Here is a 12,306-nt window from a genome sequence, read left to right on the forward strand (position 1 = left end):
ATAAAATTGCAATGTATTTTCCTTTTAACATATAAAGGAAAAAATGTGTACTCTTCATCAACAATATATAAATGCCTCTATTAATATTACAAAGCTTCATAAACTCATCAAAATGTTCATAAAAGAGACAATCTCGATCCACCGGGAAAATGATACATTTGAATTGGCACCTTTGGACCTTTAATCAAAGAATTATCCGAATGATTAGCGACACGATTAGCGTAATTAATAATTTTGTGGTCTTCACAAGCAACCTTGTTATTTTTTGTGAAACAAGCAAAAATGGCACAAAATAAAGCCATAGTCAATAGTTTTGAAGTATGTTTTCTAGGGTTTTAGGTCACTTTTTCTTTGTAGTTTGCTAGGAAATAGAGTGATGATAACAATGATATTTATTTTTTGGGGCATGATTTAGTATATTTATAGTGATTAAAGTCATAGTTAGTGCTAACAAGGTGTAAATTTGAAGGATGCAAGTTGCTTGAAAAAAACCTTGGTGGTTAAGGCAAAATTAAATTTTTAAAAGTTAAAATTGCTCTATGTACAATTAATCTAAAATTGATTGATTTAATTTATTTCCTTAAATAACTTGACACTTCAAGAAAAGGGTTAAACTTAAAAGTAAAGATATAAGCAAATTAAATGTCGTCGGATAACTTATTTAACGAAATGAGGTTAAGAAAAAACACGTCCCTTCGCGTGGCTTGTTTCAAATAGGGAACGGTACGGCAGACCCTCATATCGATTTTAATGTGTTTTGACTTAAACAAGTCATGGGAATGTCGTGTATCCTTCCTAAAACACGCTAAAATCACGAAAACTACTCGTAATTTTCTTTGTAGTTCTCGTGTTAATAAATAAGTTTCATATAATAATTCCGTTTATCATACATAATCCATTTCAGTCATGATACTACTTGATTTTCAATGATGAACTAATAACAAACTTTTCAACATCCCTTAATTATCACAAATTCTCAAATAAAACGGTCTCAGAACACTATTTTAATTTCCCGATACTACTTTATTTGCTTATATAGCTCCGTAATTAACTCCTTTCATTTAACCCGTATCAATTACATCTCGTAAGAGACTAACTGATTCTGTTAGCTCCATTCCACCTCGATCGATTAGTACTCGATCCCATGCTTACTAATTCCAATTTATTGGAAATACGCGCTCTCGCGAGCATTGTCTCCGATCCTAATCTTATTTAATCTTTATCGCTAATAAGTGTATTTGTAATATTAATTAGCGTGACATTAATAAGTCTAGGGTATAACAAAATTTCATGCAAATCCCATGCACCAACGTAACATCATCATGACAAGGTAGTAGAAAACCTTGATCCAAGAGGGAAATAAGACACCGGAATTGGTGTCGTCGACGAGCTATTGTTAACCCTAGTGGTGCTCCTTCCTCTAGGTTGATCATGAACAACATCTCTTAAACTGCCGGTGCGCGGTTCGCATACAACCTGGTTAGGGTTTGAGAAGCAACTAAAAAAGCTAGAAATGAAACCCATTTCAAAAGCTTAATTTGAAGCTTTTAGAAATTATAATGTAATTTTATGTTTTTTAAAATTTAATTTTTTTTGTTTTGTGATGTTCTTGGGTTTAATTTTGTTCTTTTTTTGTGTTTAAATATAATAAAAATGTGACATTAAGTTGTTCACGTTACTCTAATTACGGATCGTAAACAAGAATTATACCATTGGAATATTTCTTTTTTGAGAAACAAAATTTTACCAATTTACCTCAAAAATATGTGAATTGAATTCATATTTTTAGATCTCCTATTTAAGTGAATCACGTGACATGTGGAAGCTACTTGACCATAATATTATTGTCCATATATACAATTAGAAGTGATTCAGTCGATATTCTAGTTAAATTAGCTTTGAAATTTCTTAGTGTTCGTTTTCTGAAGCTGTCATGCATGCATGATTCATGTTAATTCTTTATTTTTTTTTAAGAAAATATTCATGTTAATTTTTTATTTATTTTTCCTAAAATGATTCATGTTAATTAATTCCGGTCTTCAATTCTATCCAAAAAAAAACAGCTCACGAGTTTTTTGTTCATCGTGTTGAAAGGTACGGGAAATTATCTTACAAACACTAGAAGTATAATAATGTACGAGTGTTGAGCGAGATGAATATTATTCCCTCCATCTCGGTTATTTGTTGTCCTCAGTCAATTGTTGTGTTTTTTTTTATTTTAAATTTACATTTATAAGCAATTTGATACTTCACACTCTTTGATTCTGAATTATAATAGAATAAAACAAAATCGATTACTAAAAGTGTAATATGAATTTATTTTTGTTATATATGAAGTAGTTCACTAGTGTTGAATGCAATTTTCATGTTGGGTAATACAACATTGTTAACATCTTTGTGTTGCTAACACATGGATAGAGCTGCGTACATATGATTCATGTATCCTGCAATATGCGGAGCTATTAAGACATTGGGCCGGGGTAATGTTGTTGTTGTTGGTCTTTGTTGGATAAAGATTGGGGAAACTCTCTTTGTATCCTACTGTCTTTTGGGCCAGCAAACGCCTTTTCTTTCTACGTCCTAGTGGCGTAAGTGCACTTTGCGCTTTCTCGATGGTTCGAGGGTCTCGTTGGTCTCTTGATGTTGTTTACCATAGCCAAGGGGATGAATCTCTGGAACACTTGTTGTAGGTATTTCTCCGAAGCTTCATCAATTAAGATGAGAAGAGATATGCTCGTTCGTTTGGCCAGCTCTAATCGTCCCTTCATGAATGATGTGCTTCACCGATGCAATTACTTAGTCGTAGTAGTTTATGTTATTACTAAAATAAGTGCATTTGGCCATATGAGCCAAATGTCAATTGTATAAAACCTTTCTTTACAACTGCAAAAAAAAAACCCGAATGCATGTGTAAGGAATATACTGTAAGACGATTCTTTTGTATTGAATTTTACGGGTCATGATCTCCTCTCACATAAATCATTTTATTACAATGCTTGGAATTGACACTTCTCACCATGGAACAGCCACTTTCAATCATGGCACGAGATTCTTAATCTAGCCCAATCTCGCTATCTGGCGAAATTGGGCTAGATTAAGAACTTCCCTTTACATACAAAGTAAAATTTAACCAAAAAGACCATGACGATTAATTCTATTTCCACTTAGGAAATTACAAGCAAGAAAACCTAGCTCCAGACGAAAAATATGGCACTAGAATTGGCGTTGGTGAATCGACAACTCGACTAGTTTTCTTACTATTAGTTTCAACAGCTTGAACAACAGATTTACGGCTTGCTTGAGTCTCGCAAACTATTAGACTGTCATTCTTTGTAAACCAACTAAGTAAAAAGCTAAGAAAGAATCCCATTTTATTTTTTACCTGTCAAACGAGTCGGGCGGGATATTTGTCGAATTAGAGCAAATTGTGAGTGAAGTTTTAATTGTGGATGTTTAGTTGATTAACTTGACTTATATAGCAAAGGAGTTTACTCAATAATGTGACTATATGTTGAACAAGAATAGTATAGTCTTAAACGTGGTCACCAAGCAACCATTATACTCCCTCGTACCCGGTTATTTGTTTACCTATTTTATTTTTTGGCATCTCAATCAGTTGTTTATCTTTTCCACACTTAATTTGGCTCACTTGTAATTCAATAATTAACTTTTTTTCTCTTTTTTTGTTTTTGTGTCAAAATCAAATGTAAACGAATGACCGGGAGTCCGGGACTGCGGGACAAACATACTATAGTGCTTGCTTGGTGGCCAAATTACCAAAGACTATTCAAACCTTTGAAGTTTCTTAGTCTTCGTTTTCTGAAGCGTCATACATGCATGACTCACACTCGTATTAAGTATGGTCTTTAATATTATTCTGAAAAAACGTCACGAGTTTTTTTTTTTTCTTGTGTGAAAAGGAACTATTGACAACAACGTACACGGTCAAAACCGATATATTATCTTACAAATATATTGGCAAACGATCCATTTAAGTCTCCTTAACATGTGAATTTAGGGCATATTTTAGAAAACGCGATTACCAGAAATATGGAGGTATACCCGTGTATAACTTATAAACAAGATAAATTTCGCCGTTTTAAATATATGGTGCCGGACTGCCGGTTACCGAGTAAGGTTTCAAATTGGACGGTAAAATGTAGGGGTGAGCAAAAATATACGATACGGTTTTATAATACGGATACGATACGGTATACGGTTTGAGTTATACGGATTTTCGTATATACGATACGGAAATCCGTATATACGATACGGTTTTATAAAAACCGTACCGTATCCGGGTCGGGCAAAAACGAAACCGTATATACGGTTTCTGACACGGTTTGAAGTTTTTGTATAAAAAAAAATAAAAAAATGCAAAGTTCCTCTTTCAACTCCACTCTTTTAATGCTTTTTGCGACTTTTTTAACTAACTTATCTCAATAAACAAAAATCAGCCCTTTATAAGAGGTGGTCTTGTTAAAGGTAATTACTAGATTTTGAATAATTACAATGTTTAATTGGGCATTTTTGACCAAACCGTATCCGTATATACGGATTCCGTATACACGGTTTTTCCGGGTACCCGAAAACCGTATATACGGTTAAACCGTATCGGATCCGTATAGTGATTTTTGCGATTTTTAAAACCGTATACCCGATACGGTTTTCGAAACCGTATCGGGTACACGGTTTTGCTCACCCCTAGTAAAATGTCTAAGATGGTGAAGCACTATGGGCTTTGAGAATTAAGCAAAAGTCCTAGACGTTGGGCCAACTCGAAAAAGTTGAGATTATAAGAGTTTCATCTCATATTACATTGTCTTTGAAACTATCCTCTTGATATCATCTGTCCCATGATGAATCTCATCTCATGTTTCATATAGTGACACGTAATAAGACAGAGAATCCACTCTCTAGCTCTCGGAGATAACTAGATAGACACGGTGATCGCATACCTCAAAGCAAATGAAAGTGAAACATGATACAAACATCAAATTAAACTTATTCGTTTGAAAATCAAACTGTTTTTTTTATAAAAACTTAGATTTAGCTCTAAAATACAAATTAGTAACAATATAAAAAGTTTTAGGTAAAACGTTTTATAAATCTAAAAAATAAACAAATAATTTTTAAAAATAAAAACAATAAATAGTTCAAATAAGAACAGACACCTAACCTATACGTAGTTGCTCTTTCATGTACGCATTTTACTCAATCATGTACTTTTTATCATAATATTTCCATAATTTACCCTTTTCCATCAAAAAAAAAAAAAACTCTCTTTCTCCTCTTCTCAAAAACTGATCAATTTTTTTACTAGATTATCAGTTATGCAACTTAATTCTTATATTGAACAAGTAAATTCTATTTTCATAACTATACATCTTAATCATAGGCATTGTTTTGTATCAAATTCATTATAATTTTATGCAATTAGATCTAATTAGGTTAATAAAATTAGGGTTAATTAAAATTAATTTGGGTAGGAGCTGGTAGGAAGGGGAAGGGTAGTAACTTGCCTGAATCTTGATTAAGAATATGGATTAGGAGGGTGCAAGTGGTTAGAGAGAAAAAGGATTACGATCGAGATAGACTCAAACTTGTAGTTTTTGAAGATATACACATTTTTTCCGAAAGCATATTACCATTTATAAATATAGTTTTTGAGCAATATTATATTTTTTTAGTGTAATGTTTTAGTAAATGTGCTCAAAAACTTTATACTAAAGCAGAACTCAAAAACTTTAAAATAAAACTCGGAAAATAAACAATAAGAGGTACTACCTCAGATGCATAGTCTATGAACTGGTGGTTAGAGGATAACAAATACATGGGTGAACAAAGATGTTAAATATTGAGCTAGTGAAATCTTGAACGAAAAAAATTCATACTATGTTTCTTCCTAAAGTGCAGGAGACCAAAACAATTGAATACTCTTTTTTTTTTTTGAAAGAAAAACGAATGAATATAATCCATACAAGTATCTCGTTGCGATAGTCGGTGGATGAAGGAGATAGCAGGCGGTGGTGGTGAGAGTGGCAGGCGGGGCGGTAGGATGATGGACGAGGAGAGCTTGAAGAAAATTGGGGAAAATTGAAAGGGAAGGCAAACACATGAATGAGTAAAATGGAAAGGGTAAAATCGGTAATGTTGTACATGATTGAGTAAATCATGTACATGAATGAGCATAACCCAATCTATATAGTTACACATTAAATTGTTTAATGAGATATTCTACATGGTACCCCTCAACTTTTCGACTTTCTACGTGACTCTACACTTTTTAAAACATACATAAGACGTCTAATAATTGTTGTCATTATCACTAAGTGCACCCCTAAACTTTATTTTGCGTCAATTAAACTCGGTTTTAGGCGTTGACTTGGGTGCGTAACCAAGCTTGTCATTTATTATCCCATGACATATGGACTCTATTAGGCTTAATATCCATCTCGATCCTAATATTAATTGATATATAGGGGTTAAAAAAATTTTGACGGAAAATTTATTGATCCCATGCCAAATTATCACATCTAAAGATGGATATTGAGCCTAACAGAGTCGCTATGTCATGGGATGATAAATGACAAGCTTATAAATGACAAGCTTTGTTACGCGTCCAAGTAATCACTTAACGCCTAAAACTGAGTTTAATTGACAAAAAATAAAGGAGACGTTTGGTTGGAGGTCTATAAAAAATGAAAGGAAAACAAAGTTATTGATTTCATTTGTTGGTGTTTGTTTACAAAGAGAATGAAACTTCTTCCTTACCCCCTTAATCCATCTAATTCCTTACCCCCACCCTCCCAAGGTACCCCACATAAACCACCACCGCCACAACCACCATGACGCCGCCACCACCACCACCACCACAGCCACCCCACATAACCACCACCACCACAGCCACTCCACATAAACCACCACCACCACGACGCCATCGCCACCACCACCACCAAAACCAAAACCACCACCACACAGCCACCCCACAACCACCATGACGCCACCATCACCATTCACCACCACCATAGCCAACCTACTGCCAACACCACCACCACGACGCCACCACCACCACCCCACCACAACCACCACCCGCACACCAAAACAAACCACAACTCACCACACTTCAACTAGTTAAGTTTTTAGTTAATCCTTAACTTTTCCTCTTACCCTTTCTAATTTCCTTTCCCTTTCTCTAACCAAACGCCCCCTTAGTGATAATGACAACAATTAGGGGTATGTTTTAAAAAGTGTAGGATACCACGTAGAAAGTCGAAAAGTTGAGGGGTACTATGTAGAATATCCCTTGTTTAATTTTGTACAAGCCATCAATCATCAATAATTAGAATCAAAATCACACAATCCTATGATAATTTCTATCATACACAGAGTAACTCTATCAGCTATCAAGTTCAACCGTAAAACTATTACATCAAGTAAAAGCAGTACGTCAGAAAGTATAAGCCATTCGATTAAAACACGAGACCAAATCTAAACGAAAAGAAACTCGTAGTTAATCAATGGCCTTATACTTTCTGACAAACTGCATAACTTGAAAATTTGAGAATTTATATGCTGAAACTAATAACAAGAATAATAAGAGATTGAAATTGTGAGGTGCGAAAGGCAAGGGTGAATGTGTGACTCTGTGTTTATAAGAAAGCAGGAGACAAGTGATTTAGGTTTTATTTGGTAGCCACGGCGCCGTTATTATTAACCTAAACAGGTAAACTATGTGTCATGGGCCGTTTAGACTAGTCCTATACTCCTATCAGTCCTATGTTAAAGATCCGCTAGTCCCTATACTTTTATGCAAATTCTTCCTTGAGACGATATTATTATCTGCCTTAAACCTAAGAGTCTAAGACTGGTCATAAGACTATATGAAATATTTTGTACCACTTTTTTATGCAAATGAGGTTGTATTTGACCAGTTTTGATAGGATGGTCGTAAGACCATATGAAATATTTTGTACCACTATTTTTTATGCTTTGACGTTTGGACATAGGTAAATCGATTAACTAACTCTCAGAAAACAAGTGACATCGGCGTTTTGCTCTTTGGCGTTATCATTCCCTTTAATAATCGAACCCGCTAGTTTAGTCGACGAAGCAAAATTTAATACTCCTTTCATTTCAATTACTTGTTTACCTTTTTTATGCTTTGTAAGAAATATTTTAATCAAAGATAAACAAATGATTAAAACGAAGAAATTGTAATCGGAGCACCACTTAACCCTTTAGTTGGAGCAAAATGGGTTTGGTAGTTGGAGTATTCCGGCCCAATCTAATAGACTCAACTGACAAAATCAAGGTTCCCTAATTCTATTTACGACTTATGAATATAACACATCAGATTAATAGACACAAAGTATCTACTCCTCCGTCTTAATCGTTTGTTTCGCTTTTTGACTAAAATACCCCCTCGCAAATAATAAAAAAGCAAACAAATAATTGGGACAAAGGAAATATCACCGTACACGGGAGTAGATTTCAAGGAAACATGATGACTGAATACATTCAACCAGATTGGGCAGATTCGCGATTCCCCTGGGGTGGACGAGTGATTTTGGTACCACTGAAGAAAATCTATATAACGCGTTTGTAAACAAGTACCAATGTAGTAAACTCGAAATGTGTTAGAACAAGACGATAAAGGAGTAAAGATATACACAAAACGAGACAGTGACTGTGAGAATCAACCAAGAATTTACAGTTCTACTTTAACCAACTTCTTGAGCCAGCAGCTCAGCTATACCTGCAACTCAATCCAAACACATTCTCGCCGCTGTAAGTCATGTAGAGGAAACCGTCTTCATCCTTATTTTCTTCATAAATTGCCGACATCAAGGCAGCTGTTGGCAATATCAACAATGGGGTCGGTCAACACAAACATTTCAACAAGAGATTAAAATTTACTGCAATCAGAGCATATAAATCAATGATGGCTGTAAAAGGAGATTTCGACTTACCAGTTGGAGGTAAAATGTTTTTTACGAACATAAATATCGCCTTCTCTGGACTAATATTCACTCGCTTTCTCACCACATAGACAAATTGTCCTACTGTCAATTCAGCTGGTACAAGGTACCTGAATTATTTAATATTTTGCCAGAAAGAAACACACAGTCGAATCAGGCTCATGGAAACCGCATTTATTGAAAACAAAAACACACAGACGACTCAGGCTCATGGAAACCGCATTTATTGAAGATGTGCATACGTCAAGAAACTCAGAAGTACGAACACATTACAACAACATTACCCCAGTGCCTTAGAGGCCCTTGCCTATGGCGAGTAAAAGGAGAGGGGTGCTTGGATGTGCTTAACTTTCCCACTAGGCTGAAAATACTAAGAGACAATTTCCAAACGATCACATTACTATGTCACTCTTTCAGAAGCGCACAAGCCGTGGTTGGTAAATCCATTGAGTGAATGTGCTCAGGAACTCGTTTCAAAATCGTTCAAAATCCGTGGCCCTTGTGGTTACACCAAAAAGGGAAAATATAGCGGATATTTGACTTTCACAGGTAATGAAAAAAAAGTTGTAAACAAGATCGTGTACTCAAATTTTTTCCCTTAATCCACAAGGTTGACTACTTAAGGTGGGGTGACCAGCTAGAGATTTTCGCATTCAAAATAATTAACAAATGTTGAAGTATCAAATCAGAGAAGAAGCATGAAAAAAAACCCGGACTTTTTCTTATCAATGTCGGGTATGTCGCTCCGTTCAGCCTTCTCTACAATCACCTGCATATATTTGCCAACTGGGTGAGGATTTCTCAGTCAACACACACACAAAGACACCGGTAAATTAACAAATCATAATTCATAAAGCATGAAAAATTAGCTTGTTAAAGAGTAGCCTTACAGGTATTCTCTCAGGATACTTATCCCTGATACGAGCGGCTTCTGCTTGCCTTTTTTCTGCAAGCATGAAAAATTAGTTACCGCCCAAGTACAAAACTGCAGTTCATAAATATGAACAACCAAAGAAACAGAACCAGACAGAATGGACAGGACATGCATCAGCAATTAAGACACCATCAATGCACCAACAACATTATCATTTAATAAACAGACAAAATGGTACAAAAAATAAATTTCCTGCATCACCGAAACATGAAAAACCTTCAACAGCCTTCAAGCTATGGTTCTATACTATACCGAAATCATTGGTGAAAGTATCTCCAAGAAAGGTCATTTTGCCTTAACATGTGCTCCGTAGCACATAACCTAGTATGCGTCATTCAAAAGCAGTCGTGTAATTCAACCCCCTTACCCCGCCTTATGAAGGAACCCTCTCAAGGCAATGGGGTAATGTTGTTGTACATAGCACATAAACGACTGTCAAAGTGTCACGTGCCCGAAATTCGTAAAACTAAACTTTAAGGCTTCACAAGTCATATGCTAATATCTTGGTTATTCTCGCAATCGAGGATAACTATCTCAAACTAGAGAAAGGGACATGCTTTTCAATTTTGGCTCTTTCTATTCAATATCTATGTCCCCTTACACAAGGCTTTTGTCATAAGTAAAGTCCACATCTACTCGAATTCATAGAATTGAGACATTACCTTTTGCTACTTGTTAACATATCCATCAAAACACAAATCGACAAATTAAAGTCCCTTAATTTAGAAATAATCAAGAGTCTAGGACTAATCATTCATGTCAAGGATAAAACCATTAGCTCAATTATAAATTCATACCCTATAAATAATCAAAAGTCTTAGACTGGTTATTCATACTCATTTAGCCAATTAATCGGGACATTAGCATATTGCAAGTTGTTAGCACATCCATCGACAATTTACAAGATTTCGGGCTTTCAACATCATCAAGCAACTTATATTCCATCAATATACTAACAAGTTGTAAGCAAATCTTGTATTCAATCAACAAAATACTTGAACTTGAACTAGTGATTTCGACATTAGCATATTGCAAGTTTTTAGCACATTCATCAACAAAAAGAATACAAGATTCCGAATTTTCAACATAATCAAGCAACTTCTATTCCTATATATGCTAACAAGTTGTAAGCAAATCTTGAATTCAATCAACAGTATAATTGAACTCGAACTAATGATTTCGATTTTTTGGACATTAGCATAATGCAAGATGTTAGTAAAAAAGGTTCCTAATTATTCATATCAATTAAACCCAGGAATCCTATCAATTCATACAAGATTATGACATAATCAAGCAACATTCTTTTATTTCCGACAACTAGGGCAATCTCCTTCGGGTAGTGGAGGCAACTTAATAGGTAGACTCCTCCCAAGTTTGGTTTTTCCAATTCGCAAGAGTCAGGAATCGAAACCATGATCAAGCAACATTCTTTAAAAATACTCAAATCAAGAATTCTTGGATTTCACATCAATAAAATTCCTTAACATGATCATGTACAATACCAACAACAAAATTCCTTAAATTTAACATCTAAATTACATAAAAATCAAAGAAATTAAGAACAAACCAAGAGGGTAATCAAATTTGAATGAACTTTTCGCCATCTCAGAAAGCTATCTGCAAAAATCAATCAAAAAAAGAGGGAAAATCATCAGAAAATTTCACAAGATTCCACCTTTCTTCCACAATATAACTTCAATCATCAAAATAAACAATACCCAGAAAGTATAATTTAGAAAAACAGTAAAATTAATCAAGAAAAACAGATTATAGTACCTGGGAAATTTGAAGAATGTAGAGTTTATGAGGATAACGAAGAAGAAATCAAAGGAATTGTGAGTTTTGATGAAGAAGTGCGCGTAAATTAATGTAATGTTGAGAGAATCGCGGGTGCGATTGATTACGAAAGATTGTTTTGGAGTATCGTCGAATGCTGGTTAATCTCAATTCTCAAGTAATTAAGGTATCGACTTGGTGTTGTTTTGCTGACGATGTTTTATAGAACCGTTTTATAGCATAGAGATAGTCAATTACTCAATAATAAATTGTGAAAGTACGAAATATTATACTCCTAAGCAAACCTAATGTAAATAGTTAGACTTGGGGGTGAATCGGTGATAATGAGACGAGATAGCTCGTAAGTAACTTGGGTCGGTCCGAGCTCACGTGCTCGGACTCAGGTTGATAGCTTAACGAGTCATCAAAAAATTCGTGAACGGCTCGAACTTGTTTAATAAAGTAATATATTCGTCTTATTTGATAAAATATTCATGATTTTATCTTACTAGAACCATATTAATGGTTTCATTGATTTGCCCAATATATTTTTATACATAGTACTTTCTCCCTGTTATTTGTTTGTCTTTGATTTTGGCACAAAGGCTAGAAAAG

The 12,306-nt window shown here is 34.7% G+C and overlaps 1 protein-coding gene across 1 annotated transcript; it reads right to left on the reverse strand.

Annotated features, from left to right (window-relative positions):
* Positions 1-8,597: 8,597 nt before the first annotated feature.
* Positions 8,598-12,007, reverse strand: LOC141593084 (autophagy-related protein 8C-like). The gene is made up of 6 exons (XM_074414035.1): positions 11,692-12,007; positions 11,483-11,532; positions 9,872-9,927; positions 9,698-9,750; positions 8,973-9,091; positions 8,598-8,855 (listed from the first exon to the last, which is right to left on the reverse strand). Exons 2-6 carry the CDS (start codon positions 11,517-11,519, stop codon positions 8,749-8,751), a joined length of 372 nt encoding a protein of 123 aa, XP_074270136.1. The 5' UTR covers positions 11,520-11,532; positions 11,692-12,007; the 3' UTR covers positions 8,598-8,748.
* Positions 12,008-12,306: the final 299 nt, after the last annotated feature.

Source organism: Silene latifolia, chromosome 7 (assembly GCF_048544455.1).
Source record: "Silene latifolia isolate original U9 population chromosome 7, ASM4854445v1, whole genome shotgun sequence".
NCBI lineage: Eukaryota > Viridiplantae > Streptophyta > Magnoliopsida > Caryophyllales > Caryophyllaceae > Silene > Silene latifolia.

What these genes read in the sequence shown, in the direction of transcription:
- LOC141593084 (XM_074414035.1), bottom strand. Translation starts at nt 11,519, where the DNA reads ATGGCGAAAAGTTCATTCAAATTTGATTACCCTCTTG. An exon ending in CAAATTTGATTACCCTCTTG is followed by an intron (nt 9,928 to 11,482) that starts GTTTGTTCTTAA and finishes TCATGCTTGCAG; the next exon opens with AAAAAAGGCAAGCAGAAGCC. An exon ending in CCCGACATTGATAAGAAAAA is followed by an intron (nt 9,092 to 9,697) that starts GTCCGGGTTTTT and finishes TAAATAATTCAG; the next exon opens with GTACCTTGTACCAGCTGAAT.